The sequence below is a fragment of the Eucalyptus grandis genome, chromosome 2 (assembly GCF_016545825.1).
Source record: "Eucalyptus grandis isolate ANBG69807.140 chromosome 2, ASM1654582v1, whole genome shotgun sequence".
Taxonomy (NCBI): domain Eukaryota; kingdom Viridiplantae; phylum Streptophyta; class Magnoliopsida; order Myrtales; family Myrtaceae; genus Eucalyptus; species Eucalyptus grandis.
The window spans coordinates 33,316,888-33,337,906 of record NC_052613.1 but is presented as its reverse complement, the minus strand read 5'-3'; the positions used below and the strand labels follow the sequence as shown (position 1 = coordinate 33,337,906).

Genomic DNA, 21,019 nt, shown 5'->3' with positions numbered 1-21,019 from the left:
GATTCTGTTACTCTTTTTCTTTTCGTTTCTCTTCGATAAAAATCATTTTGTTTTAAGTTCAAAATCATCTTCTTTTTGCCTTCTACAATAATAAAAAATCAGGAAGTCAGCTTACCACGTGAGCGCCATTTGCCACGTAGGTTATTTGGAAAAGATGATAGTGGCGATGTTCATTCATCAAGAAAAAATACTTACTTTCTTTTATGTAAATACATGCTTTTTCCTGGAGTTGGCCCACCAGATATGTGAGAACTTTAAATGGCATTCCAACCCACCGAGGCCATTGAAACCCAGCCCTCTATGTTAACAACTTGTTTTTTCCAAGTCGCATTAGCATGGTCAATTAAAAAAATGAAAAAAGAAAAAGAAAAAGAAGTGTTGTCTCTTTCTGCGAGAATGAAGAAAGAAAGAGAACATTAAGATGGTCACTATTGACTAGTCGGAAACGACCGACTCCATCTAGACTGCGGTCGAAACATATTTTCAAAGGGATTGAGATATCTGGTGATATATGTCTCTCTGTCATTTTCTTATGATATTTCTCAACCAATCAATTTTTTTATAGCAAGACACATGTCGATAAGTTGTGATTTTTTGTTGCCGTTGTTTTGCTTTGTCTTCCTCTTATGGTCATTTGCAATTATTTATCTGAATAAGTTGGACAGAACTATATGATGAATTTTGTCCTCATCATTTTCCCCTAATATTATACATTTCTAAACTAATTAGTTTCTTAATTGCAAGTTATTCGTTGATGAAAATGGAACATGAGTATCTAAGTTGCATGAGAGAGAGAGAGAGTTTTTGAACATTGTAAAAATTACCTCGAGCCGTCCTATTACTATTAAGATGAATAGAATAGTTACATTAAAAAATGAACAATCTAAGCAAATTAGTATTTATGGACCAAACTTACAAACTTAAAAGTATTACAAAATTTAATCCATCATAGTTTAAAAAAAGATAGGAGGAGCAATGTTGATAGTGAGAAACAAAAAGTACGGTTAATTAACCATTAATTGATTTTTCTCTCATAGAAGAATATTTAAGTCAATTAATAATAAACATGAAAGGTGAAGAGAAAAATGAGAGAAAAAAAAAAAAGCAATGAATTGGTGACTGACCTTTTTTTTATAATTATAAATTGATATTTTGGTCATTAATAATAAAATGTGTGTATCAAGCTAAAGAAGATGTAGAAATAGCCCCACCTTTTTTTAAAATAAAATAAAAATATAATTTTTTTTTCGATGTAATGTTCATGTTTAATTTAGAATTTTCCACATTAAAAGGTAGCCTGTTCAAAAAGATTCTCTTTTTAATTTATAGGGGACATGGTATATGCCGTGCGCTTAGAATTGATCGTAATCCTTCACATTCAAAATATTAAGTGGTCCCGAACCTCCACGTCTGCCACTTTTCCATCTCTCTCTGAAACGCTTTCACCAACCCAAGCTCATCGTCTTCATCGAGCATCAGCCATGGGGAAGAGAATAGACAAAACCCTGCTGAATCACCCATTCCCACACCCTCCCCCTCGTCGCCTTCCCACTCCTTCTCGTCCTCCTCCTCCACCGACTTCGAGTTCACCATCTCTCTTCCCCCGGCTCCTCCTCCACCCTCTGCGTCACCTATGAGCTCTTCTACAAGGGCCAGCTCCTCCCCCTCCACCCCCCGCCTTTCCATGGTCCGTACCCTCCTCGTCTTCTCCTCTACCTCCCACTCCGCCACCACCTCCTCCCGCGGCTCCTCCGCTATCTCCACCACCTACTCCGATCAGATCTGGCCGAAGGACGCCGACGACGGCCATGGACGAGCATCGGCGTCGCTCGCGAGCCGGTCTTCCGGATCTGGATCTGGAGAACAGCCCGTCGCCGGGCTCGGCTGCCGGTTGGTGGGGCCGAGAACGGGTGGCGAAGGCCTCCGACTTCTTCATCTTCGGTGGCTCTTGAGACCAGCAAATGGTCTCCCAACTGCATTGAAACATGAAAAAATCGTTGCACGCCGTTGATGGTGATTCGAAATTAGACGTTAAATAAGCAGATGGGAGAGAAATCTGAGAAATGAGCTCACGTGGACACGTGGCGGATCCTGGAGCACCCAATATTTGAAAAGTGGATCCACCCAGAGAAGTGGTAAGGGTCAGGAGCACCCGCTATTTTTCTATTCAAATCGAGACGGTGGATGGTAGAAACATCCAATGATCCAAACATGAACCAGCAATCAAATGTTATTTGTTCACTAAATTTTTAGAAAGGACTTCTTGTTTTCCTGAAAAATCCTGAAAATGAAAGAAATGTTTTAAGCTTTAAAATATTGAGAAAAAGTTCTAAATAATTCAAAGTATCAGTAGTCAAAAGAATCGATAATGATATGCATGTCATGTTTCTTCTCATGCTTTGGATTTAAATTGGAACACACTTGAACTTTCTCTGCGTGGTTTTGTGATGAATTCTGCAAAATTCGTTGGAGCCCTCGAAGAGTCGTCCCCTTTGTCAAGAAACATAAAATAAAGAAAATAGGGACAACAAAAAAAAAAAAAAATGAAAAGGAAAGAATTAGCCTTCCGTTGCACGTGGTTGACCAGGTAACGTGCTGCTTGTCCACGTACCATCGTCTATAAATTGTCCACGTGGACCAGTAACATATTGCTCCCTTGGGTGCACCGAGGAGTGCAGTAACTGTACTTTTTTTTTTACATGCACTAGTGCTCTCTCTCTCTCTCTCTCTCGTCTTTGGTTTTGTTTCACTGTTCACATTTTTTATCACTTTGCTCTTCATTTCTTTTCATACATCGCAAGTGATTAGTTCTGTTCTGTTCAGTTTCCTTTGCACAGATTTGTTTAAGCAAATTTATCATAGGAGGCAACAACAAAAGAGACAAAAAGGAGGGAGGGGGAGGAATTTCTAGACATTAAAGAAGAAATATGGCAGAATTTGCTAACTTCATTGCATCGAATCTTGTGTCGAAACTAGGTGAGCATCTGTTTGCTCCCATTGGACGCCAATTTGGATACGTGTTGTGCTACAAGAGCTATGTCCAAGATCTCAAAAATGGAGTCAAGAAGCTGGAGAATGTGAGGAAAAGGGTGCAGAGCTCCGTCGATGAAGCCGTCTATGACGGAAAACCTATACACAGTGATGTTAAGAAATGGTTGGATAGCGTGGAGAATAAGGTTAAGGAAGCACAAAATTTGTTAAAACAAGGTGAAAGTGCAAGAAATGCTTGCTTCCATGGGTGGCTTCCCAACCCTATGGTGCGCCATCCAATTGGCAAGAAGGTGAAGAAGATGACTCAAGTCATTCAGGAACTCCATGATGAAACCGTAAATAATGACTTCCAAAAGGTCCACTATGAGAATCCTCCGAAAGGAATTGTCACTGCTACCACTTCTGCTGCAAGATCTGTTGACAAGAAAGAAGATGTCCTGGAGTTGAGGGCTTCAATCACAGAGGATGTAATGAAGGCTATAACTGATGACAAGATCTGTGTGGTTGGGGTGTATGGACCAGGTGGGGTTGGCAAGTCAAAGCTTTTGGAGGATGTCGAAAGGCAAGTTAAGAAAAAGAAGCTATTTGATATGGTTGCCATGGCAAATATATCACGCAATCCAGATTTAAAAACAATCCAGGGAGATATTGCTGACGCACTAGGCCTAAAGCTAATGAATGTGGAAACTACTCGTGGGAGAGCCGATCGTTTGCGTGAGAGGTTAGAGTGTGATCGTGAAAAAAAAATTCTCATAATTTTAGATAATTTGTGGAGGAAGGTAGAGTTGAAAGATGTTGGAATTCCTTGTTGTGATGATAATAAAGTTATAGGGTGCAAGCTATTGCTATCATCTAGAAACAGGGAAATTTTACGCATTGACATGTTCTCTGATCAAGAATTCCGACTCAATGAGTTAGATGATGGAGAAGCAAGAAGACTTTTTGAAAGGATAATGGGGACAAAGTTCACGATCTGAGTTTAAACCCTTGGTAGATGGAGTGGTCAAGAATTGTGGAGGCTTGCCACTTTTTATAATTTCGCAGGCAAAAAGGTTGAGGAGGGGATTATCGGCTGCATGGAGGAATGCTTTGACCATAGAAGGGTCTGATTTAAAATCATTGGTGGAACTAGATTTCGACATGTAAACAATGTGAGGATCCAATCATTGTTCTTGATTTATGCTATATCTCAAGGAGAATTTCTCTACGGATGCCTTGGTCTATTGCTTGGGTTTGGATTTATTTGACAATTTTAGTAAGACCATCGAAGACGCTAGAGATAGGTTGATAATGGATCTAGAATGCCTGCAAGACTCTTCTTTATTACTAGACAGTGATGTCACGGAAGAGATAAGAATGCATGACATAATCGCTGACGTGGCCATCTCTATTGCTTCCACAAAATGGAATGCCTTGGTCGGGAGGGTGGATTGTGGGTTTAAAAAATGGTCAAAGGATGAGCTCAGAAAATGCACCGTAATATCCTTCCCTCAGGTTGGCGTTGAAGAGCTCCCTGAAATATTGGACTGCCCAAACTTGAGGATGTTTCTGTTGTATGAAGACAACCCGTCTCTGAAAATTCCCGAGTCATTTTTCGAATCTATGGAGAAGCTCCAAGTCTTGGACTTATCTTGCTTATCTATCACCTCTTTACCTTCATCAATTCAGTTCCTTAAGAACCTCAAGTCGCTATGTCTTGATTTCTGCCATATGGAGGATGTGACTGATCTTGGAAAGCTAAAAGCACTGCAGTTCTTAAGTCTCACCGAATCTACAATTACTCGGTTGCCCAAAGAAATAGGTGAGCTAATAGAATTGAGATTTCTGGACTTGACAGGGTGCACTAGGCTCAAAGTTATTGAACCTGGCATGCTCGGAAGCCTGATTAACTTAGAAGAACTGTATATGGAAAACAGTTTTGATAAGTGGGAGGCTGAGATGAAGAATCACGAAGCAACGCCAATCTGACTGAGTTAAAGAACATGAACAAGTTGAGCACTTTGGACATTGCCATTCCTCATTCTTCATATTTATCGAGAGACCTGCCATTTGGGAAATTGAACAAGCATAAAATCCAAATTGGGGCGTTTGGGATTGGTCGGGCGAATACAAAGAATCCAGAACTTTAAAGCTCAAGTTGGATTCAAGCAATCTTCTTATTGAAGAATGGTTGTTGAACTGTTTGCAGAAAACGCAAGATCTCCACTTGGATGGCTTGCAACATGGTGTCGATAGCATTCACAATTTGTGCATCAAAGGATTTCAGGAATTGAAGCATCTTCACGTACAAAATAGCCCCTCTTTCCAGAATGTTGTTTGCTCCATAGAGAATGTTGAGTGCACTACATTTATTGGATTGCAATCTTTGTTTCTTGAGAATCTAAACAACTTAAAAGAGATTTGTCGTGGCTATCTTGCCCTAGAATCCTTCAGCAAATTAAAGATTTTGAAAGTGGATAATTGTGGTGAAATCAAACATTTGTTTCCTTTGTCTATGAAGAGAATAATATTGCAGCTTGAAGAGATTGAAATAAGCAGTTGCCACTTAATGCAGCAAATTGTTGCAGATGCTGAGGTAGATGAAGACAGAGATGAAATATATGATGATAACAAAGTGAAGTCATGCAATTTGCGTAGGCTAACATTACAAAACTTGCCAAATATGGTGAGCTTTTATAAAACCGGGGATGATTCGGTCGATTTCTTCGATGGGCAACAGGTATATAATTTGTTTTTGAGATTTTGGGCGTGGATATGCATGGGCATAATAGGACATAGAAAATTGGATAAATAATTTGTTTTCGAGATATTGTTTTCTAGAATAATTAAGACAAACAGTAATTTAATTGTGCAAAATGGGATTGCTATGTGATATCTAAATATATAAAAACGTTTATACATTAGTTAATTACATCTCAATTTATTTGTGTTATATTATCAACGTAGTTTAAGAAGCACCATACGGTTTTTTTTTTTAAAAATAATCTAGAATTTCATCATTGTTTAATGGTAAAATCGCATATGTATGTACAAACATCTATGAATATATTCATAAGTTGAAGGTAGTATATACGGTCTATATAATTTTTGTGACCTTTATTTAAAAATGAATGGACATATGTAGAATTCCGTTATATCCGACTGACTAAAAGTGAAAGAAAGAACTAAAAAAAATTCAATAGGTGAATTTAATTGTTAATATTCAGTAGGTCAATTTGTTTTCCTTACCCCTGGTTGTAATATGGACCTTCTGTGGTGATCAAATCTCCCACAAATGTACATTCTAACCATTTTTCTAATATTACTAGTAGAATTTATGTGCGTTACATTTGTTTAAATAATTTCTTTTTTTTTGGTAATAAATAATTCGCAAAAGTACTTTTTAGAAATACATCGAGCATTCATTTGTTCACTATTGCTTGGATATAACAGTTTCTGTAACTATCCTGCTAGTTTAGAATAAAAATTTAGGAAACCTTTCTAAAATTATCTTAAATTATGTTTATAGAGTGACCCCAACCACAAAAGCATGATGCTCGACTAAAATCATTTATTAAATTAAGTAACTCATTTTCTTGGCTACATGACTAACTCACCACATAAATTATTCTTTTTATGACGAGAAAGGGTATCCTAGGTTCTTATATAGGTAGAATTAAATCCATTGCTGAAATTGACTTTGATGCCCATATGGTGCTGCTGCGACCACCATGGATCTTAAATTGATGAACCCCTTTATGACTTTGGTTCGATAAGTCATCCACTCCGCATTATAGATATACTAGAATTTTAGCTCATGTTATGCACAGGGACAACAAATTTTTCTGACTATTTCATAAATTTATAATTACTTTTTACTTTCAATCTTTTGATAAGGCATGTTTTTTATTTTTTGGAATACTTTGAAGAAAAATGCCAGACTCAAATCACACATTCTAATCAATTAAAGTATAGTTTTAATCGGTTTATCAATTACAGGCCCTTTAAATCATGTTCACCGTTATGTTTAATGTTGTTCTATGTCTTTCTTTAACTCAATATGTTGTTAGGTCATGACCTTTTGGTGTAAATAATTGAGATGTTTTTTTTTTACATAGTCGTTTGAAATATTATATAAGACCACAATTAATGACTAACAAAAATTAATTGAGTCTATGCCATTAATTTGTAAAATTTAGAAAGCACAAAATGTGAGCGTGAATTCAATAACATCAATAACTCAGGCATTATAACTTCCTCCTTTTGTCATATATATAATAGAGCCCGAGTAGACACTAAGGTAAATGATAAGTCAAGTGTAAAAGTTGGTAAAATTTAAAGAAAGCAAAATTCAAAAATCACTACTCGGCCTTTTTTTCCCGTCATCTTCAAATCTATTATGTGAGATTATTTCCTTTATTAATATTTCATAGACAGCACCTGTTCATGACTTTTAGTTATAAGCATTGTGAGATTATGTGGTGTTATCCACTCCTTGCTGTTAAAGAAAAATCCATGCATATGCCTTCATAACGTGATTCTCCTTTTTAAGGTTTCATTGCCCTGGTTGGAGTCCTTGACACTGTCTGGACTTCCCAAAATGAAAGAGATATGGAACTCTCAATTTCCTTCAGATGTTAGCAACCTAAAATTTTTGAAGGTAGAGGATTGTGCGTTCCTCATGAGCATCTTCCCATCCAATTTGGTTATAAAGCTACAGAATTTGGAAGCCATTACCATTGAAAGATGTCAGTTTATACGAAAAGTATTCGACCTTGAAGGACTGACATCCATTGGGGATGTCGAGATTCTGTCACAATTGACCAAATTAACCTTGAGTGACTTACCAAGGTTGGAACACATATGGAACAAGAATCCAAGAACAGCGTTGTGTCTCCGAAACTTAAGAGTACTGAAGGTGCAAGGTTGTGATAACTTGAGGTTTGTTTTTTCTTCTTCCATGGCTAAAGCACTCCAACAAATAAAAGAAATAAAAATAGTGAGATGTAAACTGTTGGAGGAAATTATGTATGTGCAAGAAGAAGAATCAAAGAAAGCTGCATTTGTGCACACTTCAAAGTTCCCTCTATTATCCTCCTTATCTCTTGAGGAATTGCCAAATCTCAGAACATTCTCTCATGAGACACACCGTATTCACTGTCCAACCTTAACAAGATTGAGGATATCTAAATGCCCCAAAATGATGACATTCTCTTCATTCGAAGGAAAGCAACAGATGATAACAACTAACGCAAGTTTACAACAAGCATATGGTGGTGTCAACTCTAGCATGTCCTTGCCTACACTTTTTGATCAAAATGTGCGTAAATATTCTGGAATTTTCTATTATATGTTTATCGTAGAAATTATTCTTGGTAACTGTAGTCTGATCGCCGATGAAGCAATTGAAAACTCTGTCTCCATGTCCTTTAAAGCCTCTTGCTACTGCATGCATTTGTTGTTTTTCTATGACGATGGTAATCTCGAGTCACCAACTTCATTCTTGAGAATATATTATCGAGCATATTATCATGGGTAACCAACTTCGTCCAAATCAGGATTTTTAGGAGTTCTTGGTTGAGAAACTAACATATGGTCATTTCATACAGATTCTTTTTCCCAGCTTGGAGGAGTTGACCGTCGTGTCATGTGGGTTGATGAAGATATGGCACAATGAACTTTCTAAAGAATCATTCCGCAAACTAGCATCCATCACAATCCGAGATTGTGAAAATTTGTCTCATATTTTTCCATCAAATATAATAGAGGTGTTCCGGAGCCTGGAAATGATTGATGTGGTCCATTGTACCTCTTTGGAATCATTAATCGAACATGTTGCTGTTAATACTAAGAAAATGCCAAAAAGTTTGGTCTTCCTAAACTTAAACAAAGTGAAGTTGTGGGAACTACCGAGGGTGTATGCGTTAGTGACAAGTAGCTCCCAAGCAACTTTGAATCTTCCTAGTCTGACTACCATTAGCTTGCGCAACTGCCGCAGTCTGAGATATCTCTTCACATATGATACATCCGGGACTCTTGATAAACTTGAGATGCTGGATGTTTCTTATTGCAATAAGATGCAGGAAGTAGTTGCCATTGAAGAAAGTGAAGAGCCAAAGTTGAAGGCAATGAAGTTCTCTCGTTTACAGAGATTGAAGCTTTGTTCCCTTGAGAGCTTGATTAGTTTCAGCTCAGGAAGTTGTGCATTCGAGTTTCCCTCCCTCACAAACTTGTCAATTCTAGAGTGCACTAAACTCAAGGCATTCATACTGAGGCTGCCAGTGCCAAGAGTGGAGATGACAAATGAGGGAACTGCTGGTTCCAATGAAAGTCCACATTGTTTATTTGATGATAAGGTTTTCCTCTTTCCTTTATCTCGACTAGATGGTTGTTCATTTGATTTGCTTCCTTCTTCGCGTTGCTCTAGATAAATAAGCAACTCTGTTTCAATGCCAGTCATTGTGACTTTAGCCAGGCGATGCCTCTATAGGTTGTATTCCCAAATTAGAAGAGCTACGTCTAACCAAAATTCAATCAAGAGATTATGTATAATTTTAACCAAGTAATATCGTTTATCAACCAAACGAAAAAATTTATTAGTAACATTTGTACCATTTAATGTTTTGTGTTAAAAGGTATTAAGTTTACTCAAATTTGATTATTTAGATTTTAAAGTTATAAACACATTAAAGTATTGATTTTAGAATTATCTTCAATTTTATCTTTTGTGGAAATGTGGCTCTAAACAAACTTCCGTTATATAAATTTTTCTATACTGTTATATGTTAATTGCTGGATTATTGCGTGACTCCGAAATCAAAAGCTAAATATAATATTCAATAAGCCAATTTGTTTAGAGCTACATTTTTCTTCAATCTAAATGTGTGTAAATATGTCCGGAATTTTCTATTTTATGTATATTCTAGAAATTATTTTCAATATATGTGTGGAATTTTCTATTTTGTGTTGATCCTAGAAATTATTCTTGGTAATGGTAATCTTATTCCGATGAAGCTGTTGAAAACTCTATTTGTCAGCATGTCCTTTAAAAAATCCCGCTACACCATGCATCTGTTGTTTTTCTATGACAATGGTATAATCTCAGGTAACCAACTTCATTCTTGAGAATATATTATAGAGCGCGAATCATGGGTAAACCAACTTCATTGTTGAGAATATATTACAGAGCACATATCATGGGTAAACCAACTTCGTCCAAATCAGGATTTTTAGGAGTTCTAGGTCGAGAAACTAACGTATGGTCCCTTCATACAGGTTCTTTTTTTGAGCTTGGAGAAGTTGATCCTCGTGTCGTGTGGGTTGATGAGGATATGGCACAATGAACTTTCTGAAGAATCATTCCGCAAACTAACATCCATCAAGATCCAAGATTGTGAAAATTTGTCTCATATTTTTCCATCAAATATAATAGAGGTGTTCCAGAGCTTGGAAATAATTGAGGTGGTCAACTGTACCTCTTTGGAATCACTAATCGAACATGTTGCTGTCAATACTAAGAAAATGCCAAAAGTTTGATCGTCCTAAACTTAAACAAAGTGAAGTTGAGGGACCTGCCGAGGCTGGATGCGTTAGTGACAAGTAGCTCCCAAGCAACTTTGAGTCTTCCTAGTCTGACTATTGTTAGCTTGCGCAACTGCCATAGTCTGAGATATCTCTTCACATATGATACATCTGGGACTCTTGATAAACTTGAGATGCTGTATGTTTCTGATTGCAATAAGATGGAGGAAGTAGTTGCCGTGGAAGAAAGTAAGAGCGAAAGGTGAAGGCAATGAAGTTCTCTCATTTAAAGAGATTGGAGCTTTGTTCCCTTGAGAGCTTGATTAGTTTCAGCTCAGGAAGTTGTGCATTTGAGTTTCCCTCCCTCACAAACTTGTCAATTCTGGAGTGTGCTGAACTCAAGGCGTTCATACTGAGGCTGCCAGCGGCAAGAGTGGAGATGATGAATGAGGGAACTACTGGTTCCAATGAAAGTCCACACTGTTTATTTGACGATAAGGTTTTCCTCTTTCCTTTATCTCGACTGGATGATTGTTCATGTTATTTGCTTCCTTCTTCGCGTTGCTCTAGATAAATAAGCAACTTTGTTTCAATGCCAGTCATTGTGACTTTAGCAAGTGATGCCTCTATAGGTTGTATATCCAAATTAGAAGAGCTACGTCTAACCAAAATTCAATCAAGAGATTATGTATAATTTTAACAAAGTAATATGCATTTATCAACCAAACGAAAAAAATTTATTAGTAACATTTGTATCATTTAATGTTTTGTGTTAAAAGGTATTAAGTTTACTCAAATTTGATTATTTAGATTTTAAAGTATAAACAAATTAAAGTATTGATTTTAGAATTATCTTCAATTTTATCTTTTGTGGAAATGTGGCTCTAAACAAACTTCCATTATATAAACTTTCTATACTCTTATATGTTAATTGTTGGATTATTGCGTGACTCCAAAATCAAAAACTAAATATAATATTCAATAAGCCAATTTGTTTAGAGCTACATTTTTCTTCAATCTAAATGTGCGTAAATATGTCCGGAATTTTCTAATTTATGTGTATCCTAGAAATTATTTTCAATATATGTGTGGAATTTTCTATTTTGTGTTGATCCTAGAAATTATTCTTGGTAATGGTAATCTTATTCCGATGAAGCTGTTGAAAGCTCTGTCTGTCAGCATGTCCTTTAAAAAATCCTGCTGCACCATGCATCTGTTGTTTTTCTATGACAATGGTATAATCTCGGGTAACCAACTTCACTCTTGAGAATATATTATAGAGCACGAATCATGGGTAAACCAACTTCATTCTTGAGAATATATTACAGAGCACATATCATGGGTAAACCAACTTCATCTAGATCAGGATTTTTAGGAGTTTGTGGTCGAGAAACTAACGTATGGTCTTTTCATACAGGTTCTTTTTATGAGCTTGGAGAAGTTGACCCTCGTGTCGTGCGGGTTGATGAGGATATGGCACAATGAACTTTGTAAAGAATCATTCCACAAACTAGCATCCATCACAATCCAAGATTGTGAAAATTTGTCTCATATTTTTCCATCAAATATAATAGAGGTGTTCCGGAGCCTGGAAATGATTGAGGTGGTCCATTGTACCTCTTTGGAATCATTAATCGAACATGATGCTGTTAATACTAAGAAAATGCCAAAAAGTTTGATCGTCCTAAACTTAAACAAAGTGAAGTTGAGGGACCTGCCGAGGCTGGATGCGTTAGTGACAAGTAGCTCCCAAGCAACTTTGAGTCTTCCTAGTGTGACTACCGTTAGCTTGCGCAACTGCCACAGTCTAAGATATCTCTTCACATATGATACATCCGGACTCTTGATAAACTTGAGATGCTAGATGTTTCTTATTGCAATAAGATGGAGGAAGTAGTTGCCGTGGAAGAAAGTAAAGAGCGAAAGGTGAAGGCAATGAAGTTATCTCATTTAAAGAGACTAGAGCTTTGTTCCCTTGAGAGCTTGATTAGTTTCAGCTCAGGAAGTTGTGCATTTGAGTTTCCCTCCCTCACAAACTTGTCAATTCTGGAGTGTGCTGAACTCAAGGCGTTCATACTGAGGCTGCCAGCGGCAAGAGTGGAGATGATGAATGAGGGAACTACTGGTTCCAATGAAAGTCCACACTTCTTTATTTGACGATAAGGTTTTCCTCTTTCCTTTTCTCGACTGGATCGTTGTTCATGTGATTTGCTTCCTTCTTTGCGTTGCTCTTGATAAATAAGCAACTTTGCTTTAATGCCGGTCATTGTGACTTTAGCTAGGTGATGCCTCTATTGGTTGTATTCCCAAACTAGAAGAGCTACGTCTAACCAGAATTCAATCAAGAGATTATGTATAATTTTTAACAAGTAATATGCGTTTATCAACCAAACGAAAAAATTTATTAGTAACATTTGTACCATTTAATGTTTTGTGTTAAAAGGTATTAAGTTTACTCAAATTTGATTATTTAGATTTTAAATTATAAACACATTAAAGTATTGATTTTAGAATTATCTTCAATTTTATCTTTTGTGGAAATGTGGCTCTAAACAAACTTCCATTATATAAATTTTCTATACTCTTATATGTTAATTGCCGGATTATTACGTGACTACTGAAATCAAAAACTAAATATAATATTCAATAAGCCAATTTGTTTAGAGCTACATTTTCTTCAATCTAAATGTGCATAAATATGTCCGGAATTTTCTAATTTATGTATATCATAGAAATTATTTTCAATATATGTGTGGAATTTTCTATTTTGTGTTGATCCTAGAAATTATTCTTGGTAATGGTAATCTTATTCCGATGAAGCTGTTGAAAACTCTGTCTGTCAGCATGTCCTTTAAAAAATCCTGCTGCACCATGCATCTGTTGTTTTTCCATGACAATGGTATAATCTCGGGTAACCAACTTCACTCTTGAGAATATATTATAGAGCACGAATCATGGGTAAACCAACTTCATTCTTGAGAATATATTACGGAGCACATATCATGGGTAAACCAACTTCGTCCAAATCAGGATTTTTAGGAGTTCTTGGTCGAGAAACTAACGTATGGTCGTTGCATACAGGTTCTTTTCCCCAGCTTGGAGGAGTTGACCGTCGTGTCATGTGGGTTGATGAAGATATGGCACAATGAACTTTGTAAGGAATCATTCTGCAAACTAGCATCCATCACGATCCAAGATTGTGAAAATTTGTCTCATATTTTTCAATCAAATATGATAGAGGTGTTCCGGAGCCTGGAAATGATTGAGGTGGTCAATTGTACCTCTTTGGAATCATTAATCGAACATGTTGCTGTCAATACTAAGAAAAGGCCAGAAAGTTTGGTCTTCCTAAACTTAAAAGAAGTGAAGTTGTGGGACCTGCCGAGGGTGGATGCGTTAGTGACAAGTAGCTCCCAAGCAACTTTGAATCTTCCTAGTCTAACTACCGTTAGCTTGCGCAACTGCCACAGTCTAAGATATCTCTTCACATATGATACATCCGGGACTCTTGATAAACTTGAGATGCTGGATGTTTCTTATTGCAATAAGATGGAGGAAGTAGTTGCCGTGGAAGAAAGTAAAGAGCGAAAGGTGAAGGCAATGCAGTTCTCTCATTTAAAGAGACTGGAGCTTTGTTCCCTTGAGAGCTTGATTAGTTTCAGCTCAGGAAGTTGTGCATTTGAGTTTCCCTCCCTCACAAACTTGTCAATTCTGGAGTGTGCTGAACTCAAGGCGTTCATACTGAGGCTGCCAGCGGCAAGAGTGGAGATGATGAATGAGGGAACTACTGGTTCCAATGAAAGTCCACACTGTTTATTTGACGATAAGGTTTTCCTCTTTCCTTTTTCTCGACTGGATCGTTGTTCATGTGATTTGCTTCCTTCTTTGCGTTGCTCTTGATAAATAAGCAACTTTGCTTTAATGCCGGTCATTGTGACTTTAGCTAGGTGATGCCTCTATTGGTTGTATTCCCAAACTAGAAGAGCTACGTCTAACCAGAATTCAATCAAGAGATTATGTATAATTTTAACCAAGTAATAAGCGTTTATCAACCAAACGAAAAAATTTATTAGTAACATTTGTACCATTTAATGTTTTGTGTTAAAAGGTATTAAGTTTACTCAAATTTGATTATTTAGATTTTAAATTATAAACACATTAAAGTATTGATTTTAGAATTATCTTCAATTTTATCTTTTGTGGAAATGTGGCTCTAAACAAACTTCCATTATATAAATTTTATATACTCTTATATGTTAATTGCCGGATTATTACGTGACTCTGAAATCAAAAACTAAATATAATATTCAATAAGCCAATTTGTTTAGAGCTACATTTTTCTTCAATCTAAATGTGCATAAATATGTCCGGAATTTTCTAATTTATGTATATCATAGAAATTATTTTCAATATATGTGTGGAATTTTCTATTTTGTGTTGATCCTAGAAATTATTCTTGGTAATGGTAATCTTATTCCGATGAAGCTGTTGAAAGCTCTGTCTGTCAGCATGTCCTTTAAAAAATCCTGCCGCACCATGCATCTGTTGTTTTTCCATGACAATGGTATAATCTCAGGTAACCAACTTCACTCTTGAGAATATATTATAGAGCACGAATCATGGGTAAACCAACTTCATTCTTGAGAATATATTACGGAGCACATATCATGGGTAAACCAACTTCGTCCAAATCAGGATTTTTAGGAGTTCTTGGTTGAGAAACTAACGTATGGTCGTTGCATACAGGTTCTTTTCCCTAGCTTGGAGGAGTTGACCGTCGTGTCATGTGGGTTGATGAAGATATGGCACAATGAACTTTGTAAAGAATCATTCTGCAAACTAGCATCCATCACGATCCAAGATTGTGAAAATTTGTCTCATATTTTTCCATCAAATATGATAGAGGTGTTCCGGAGCCTGGAAATGATTGAGGTGGTCAATTGTACCTCTTTGGAATCATTAATCGAACATGTTGCTGTTAATACTAAGAAAATGCCAAAAAGTTTGGTCTTCCTAAACTTAAACAAAGTGAAGTTGTGGGACCTGCCGAGGCTGGATGCGTTAGTGACAAGTAGCTCCCAAGCAACTTTGAGTCTTCCTAGTGTGACTACCGTTAGCTTGCGCAACTGCCACAGTCTAAGATATCTCTTCACATATGATACATCTGGGACTCTTGATAAACTTGAGGTGCTGGATGTTTCTTATTGCAATAAGATGCGGGAAGTAGTTGCCATGGAAGAAAGTAAAGAGCGAAAGTTGAAGGCAATGAAGTTCTCTCATTTACAGAGACTGAAGCTTTGTTCCCTTGAGAGCTTGATTAATTTCAGCTCAGGAAGTTGTATATTTGAGTTTCCCTCCCTAAGAAATCTCTCAATTTTGGAGTGCAGTGAACTCAAGGCATTCATACTGAGGCAACAGACGCCAAGAGTGGAGATGATAAATCGGGGATTTGCTGGTTCTGATGAAAGTTCACATTCTTTATTTGACGAGAAGGTCTTCCTCTTTCCTTTATCTCAGCTGCATCTTTGTTCATGTGATTTCCTTTCTTCTTTGTGACGCATCGGATACATGATCAAGTTTGCATCAATGCCAGTCATGTTGACTTAAGCCAGGTGATGCTTCTATAGGTTGTGTTTCCCAAATTAGAAGAGCTACTTCCAATAGGAGTTCAATCAAGAGATTTTGCGTAATTTTAACAAATTTATATGCATTTATCACCAAACGACAAAAATTGTCTACTAACATATGTTTTGTTTAGTGTTTTGTGTTCAAAGGCATTCAGTTTATTCGAATTTGATTATTTAGATATTTAATTTATAAACACATTAAAGTATTGATTTTAGAATTATCCTCAATTTATTCTTTGTGGAAATGTGGCTCTAAATAAACTTACATTATATGAATCTTTTTATGCTCTTATTTGTTAATTGATGGACTATTATGTGACTACGAAATGAAAAATCTAATATAATATTCAATAGGCCAATTTGTTTTCCTTACCCCAGGTTGTAATATTGACCTTCCGTAGCGATCAAATCTACTGCAAAAGTATATTCTAACCATTTTTCTAATATTACTAATAAAATTTATGTGCGCTGGACATGTTCAAATTTCTTCTTTTTTTGTAATAAAATATTCATGAAGGTATTTGTTAGAAATACATCTAGTATTCATTTGTTCATTATTGCTTGGATACTATTATGCTAGTATAGAATAAAAATATGGGAAACCTTTTTTAAATTATCTTAAAATTATGTTTATAATGTGACCCAAATTGCAAAAGCATAATGCTCGGCCAAAATCATTTATTAAATGAAGTAACTCCTTTTTCTTGGCTACATGACTAACTCTCCACATAAATTAATCTTTTTTTGACGAGAAAGGGGGTATGTAAGGTTCTTATATAGGTAGACTTAAAACCATTGCTGACATTGACATTGAAAAGGTAAGTTAGCATCTATAGTTTTTTATTTTATTTTTTATTCATCATTCTTCTAGTTCTGGCAGTGAAGCAATTTCTTATAAACTGGATCATTATTCTTTACCAAAAGTTTAGCAATTCATGGTGCAAGAACTAACTCATGATGTTGTTCATTCCCAAAGATGTCCCTAAATTTTGCGCATAATAAATTCCATACCAAATATTTCATTTATTCAACATATATGAGGCTTGTTGATGCTTCTGTAGGTCATATTTCCCAAATTAGAAGAGCTACGTCTAACAGGAATTCAATCAAGAGAATTTTGGGAGAATGAGACTGACTACGGGCACATTTGCTGCCTAAAGATCCTTGAGGTAAAGCATTGTCACAACCTGTTGAATGTTATTCCTTCGTTCATGTCGAAGAGGCTGCTTCACTATTTGGAGTCCTTGACAATGGAGTCATGCAATCTGATAGAAAGCATATATACACTTGAGGGCCTCAGGGTGATGGAGAGAGAAACTGCAAGGAGCAGTCCATTGAGAGAGCTATCTTTATGTAATCTCCCAAATTTGACATATATATGGAAGAATGAGGATTCACTAAATCTTTGCCTTCACAATCTAACTTCAATAAGAGTTGAGAAGTGCCCACGTCTAAGAAGCCTTTTTACAATGTCCATGGCAAAAAGTCTGGGACAACTCCGATATCTAGGTCTATGTGGTTGTGAAAAGATGGAGTACACTGTAGTTAGAGAAGAGGAAAAACCTGAAGAAGCAGCCGATATAATTGTATTTCCTCGACTTGTCACTCTATATCTTCACAACATGCCAAAACTCAGAAGTTTCTGTCAAGGGAAGCATATTTCAGAGTGGCCTGCCTTAAAAGAGTTTACTGCTGAATATTGTAAAGCTGTGGAGGTGATTGTAGGAGATACCGGTTGTAGAAAACTAGAGGGCAGCATTCCAACGCAGCAAGTACTTTTGCTGGTCCACAAGGTTTGCACTTATTCTTCTATGATGACTTATCTAGTTTCTTGTCCCTGGTAGCTTGAGCTAGGTAATGTAAGGTTACGTCGCTGACTTCCGCTAACTTTTCATTTTCTTTTTTCAAATCTTTGACTTTTATTCCACAACATCAAAGTTATTTCTTTAATATTAACGTATTGACACATACTTCAAAACTTTTTCATAAGTTTCCAAAACTTAGTATAATTTTCCTTCAATTTCAAATGTTATATTAATGTAATGTTTCATTATACTGCAACTGAAATTTAAAGATTACTAAAAGGTTAAGCTCCAACTAACATCTCTTAACTAATTTAGAGTCTAGACAATTTTAAAGAGGTTGGCTCAAATTCCAAATCTTATTTACTATAAGATCATGGGACAATGACACCTTGAGTCCAAAAACTTATGTCAATTCGGAATTTATGTCTAATAATTCATTTTACATGCATTTAAGTCATAATATTTGCGGTGCTTTATGTAGTTCAGGACTTGTTAAGTCTGTCTATTTTTCTATAGATGAACATCTGCATTTGTTATTTAGTCTTACGTGGCTGTTAACGAAGTGGTCGATCTTCCTCTGGAGGCTCTTTTAAATTGCTAAAATGTAAACATTTAAAGAAAATATAATATGAAATGGACTAAAAATTAGAAATAAATAATAAAAAAAAGTCCAACCCTAAGAAAAGAGTGAGAAAAATGAGAAAATAAGAAAAAGGTTATGCAAGGGATCGCAAGTCTTAGGGGGGAGGAGCTGCATGCCGCTCCCGCTAATGAGGGTCGACAACTTCCGCCACTCGCCAGTTCACAACGAGGGTGATCAGCACTAGCTAGGGTCACGTCAAGGGCGGTCAACCCTTACAGGGGCATCAACAAAGATCGTGGCCCTTGCCTTGAGCAAGTGATTCTCTACGAGTCGCCTCCCAAGGGCTAGCCGCCCTAGGCATGAAGAGCGGGTGGGGGGCGGGCGCGGAAATTAGTATCTTTGCCCATCTTGACAGGTATTTAACACAAGAGCCCAAACTAAGAAAGCGTTACTTAAATAAGAGAGAGGGAGAGATTAGTATCTTTGCCCATCTTGATAGGTATTTAACACGAGCCCAAACCAACAAAGCATTACTTAAATAAGATAAATCAATCAAGATAAGTACCCTAATTTTCACGTAGTGTCGAATAACTAAACTGAATAAAGAAACAATTCAGCATGGTGGTTGGAGAATCATGTCATACAACAATCTCCCCCACAAAAAGAACTCAGGCTCCTTTTCGAGTTGCCCTTCCAATGAGTTAGATAATACATAAACTTTTGCCCTACAAAATTCAAGTAATCCACACAGAAAATAATCTCACTATTCACAAAAGGGAACGAATTCTCCCAAGAAAAAAAAAGATCAATTGATATTTACTGAATTTTGTGGATGAAGTGATTTATCTTTATCTTTAATTTCCTTTTATTTTGTTGACTGTAATGCATAAGACTCTTGTGAATAAATTTTAGTATAAGCCTATACTAACTATTTCGGGAAAAAAAAATTAGTATCGAGAATTTTCAATTTTTGAATGATCAATAGGAGAAATTACATTTCTAGATTGTAGAAGTTCAGAAGGTGTATTAGTTAGTTGAATTTTATTGAATCTATTAAATTCTTACCAAAATTGTCGAAATCTTCTCTCAAATCCTTAAAAATTTAGTTTAATCTCTTCAAGGTTTATAGGATTTACAATAATCAAAATTACGACAATAGTTGTAATAATCTTGACAATCAAGACTATTACAGTAACATGACAGACACAGTAACTATAATCGCCAAACCAAACAATGTAATAACCTTGACAACCCCTGCTACTTTTCAATTTCGGTACACCAGATTTAATAAATATTGAAACAATATTCAAAGAGAAAGTTATACCAAACATAGAGTGGCTCCAAATCAGCAAGTATGGCGGCTGAAGTTCGGACAGGCATGAATGCCATTTATCTTCATGGGCATATCAAATCAGAAATGAGTATGCTTAATAAGAAGGCTGTGGGATATGGTACTGCTAAAACATAATGCTTGATATATATTAGAAAAATTTGTGCTCTCTACTTACGAATAATATGAAAAGATCCATACAGAAGAATTGATTTTAGCGGGTGGCATATGGTAAAAAGAAAATAACATGCATCTAGTTTTATTTTCTTTCAATTCTATCTATACTATTTATACTGTGATTTTCTTGTACTTCAATTTAAGGTGTTGTCTTTTATGAAAAATAACAGATTGAGTTTCCTAGCATGGAGTCAATGAAGATCTCGCATATGGATAACATGGAGAAGATATGGGTTGATGAGCTTGCATCAAATGCGTTTAGTAAACTGAAGACATTGATAGTGGAATTTTGTGAGAAACTTCCATTTGTTTTTTCATCTCGGTCTATCCTAGAAAGATTCCAAAACCTAGAGAAGTTAATTGTGACCGGTTGTGGTTCCTTAGAAATGGTATTTCAAGTCCAAGAATTCAGTTTTAGTGAAGCTCATTCCACAAGCACTTTTCAATTGAGAGAATTAGTTTTGATACAACTACCAAAAATAAAGCACGTGTGGAGTGGACTTCCTCAAGGAGCTCTTACCTTTGGACACTTAAGATGCATGAAGGTTGTAGGGTGTGAGAGTCTCAAAGTTTATTTCCAAGCTCGGTGGCAAAAGTATGATGCAGCTTGAAAAACTTGAAGTATGGTACTGTGGGGTGGAGGAAATTATAGCAAAGGAAGACAGTGGAGGAGGGACTAGTGCATATATACAAGAAGCTGCAAGAAGCTGTCCATTGAGAGAGCTATCTTTATTTGATCTCCCAAATTTGACATACATATGGACGAATGAGGATTTGCTGAATCTTTGCCTTCACAATCTGACTTTTGTAAGAGTTGTGAAGTGCCCACATCTGAGAAACCTTTTTACAATGACTATGGCAAAATGTTTGGGACAACTCCAATATCTTGGTCTAGGTGGTTGTAGAGAGATGGAGTATATTGTTGTGAAAGAAGAGGAGAAACCTGAAGAAATGGCCGACATTATTGTAATTCCTAAACTCGTCACTCTTGATCTTCGCAACATGC

At 36.3% G+C, this 21,019-nt stretch overlaps 1 protein-coding gene across 1 annotated transcript; it reads left to right on the top strand.

Annotated features, from left to right (window-relative positions):
• The first annotated feature begins 1,684 nt into the window (after positions 1-1,684).
• On the top strand, positions 1,685-18,524 carry LOC108956459. Its single transcript, XM_039307006.1, has 14 exons — positions 1,685-1,964; positions 2,977-3,712; positions 4,248-4,944; positions 5,180-5,275; positions 5,507-5,710; positions 8,580-9,326; positions 10,533-10,753; positions 10,825-10,990; positions 11,909-12,274; positions 12,376-12,582; positions 13,573-14,319; positions 15,238-15,984; positions 17,180-17,911; positions 18,465-18,524. Exons 1-14 carry the CDS (start codon positions 1,685-1,687, stop codon positions 18,522-18,524), a joined length of 6,006 nt encoding a protein of 2,001 aa, XP_039162940.1.
• Positions 18,525-21,019: the final 2,495 nt, after the last annotated feature.

Bases quoted from the DNA above. Each gene is read 5' to 3' on its own strand.
- LOC108956459 (XM_039307006.1), top strand. From the start codon at position 1,685: ATGGTCCGTACCCTCCTCGTCTTCTCCTCTACCTCCCACTCCGCCACC. The intron at 3,713-4,247 runs GTTAGAGTGTGA...TGACAATTTTAG, and splicing joins GCCGATCGTTTGCGTGAGAG to TAAGACCATCGAAGACGCTA. The intron at 9,327-10,532 runs GTTTTCCTCTTT...AACAAAGTGAAG, and splicing joins ATTGTTTATTTGATGATAAG to TTGAGGGACCTGCCGAGGCT.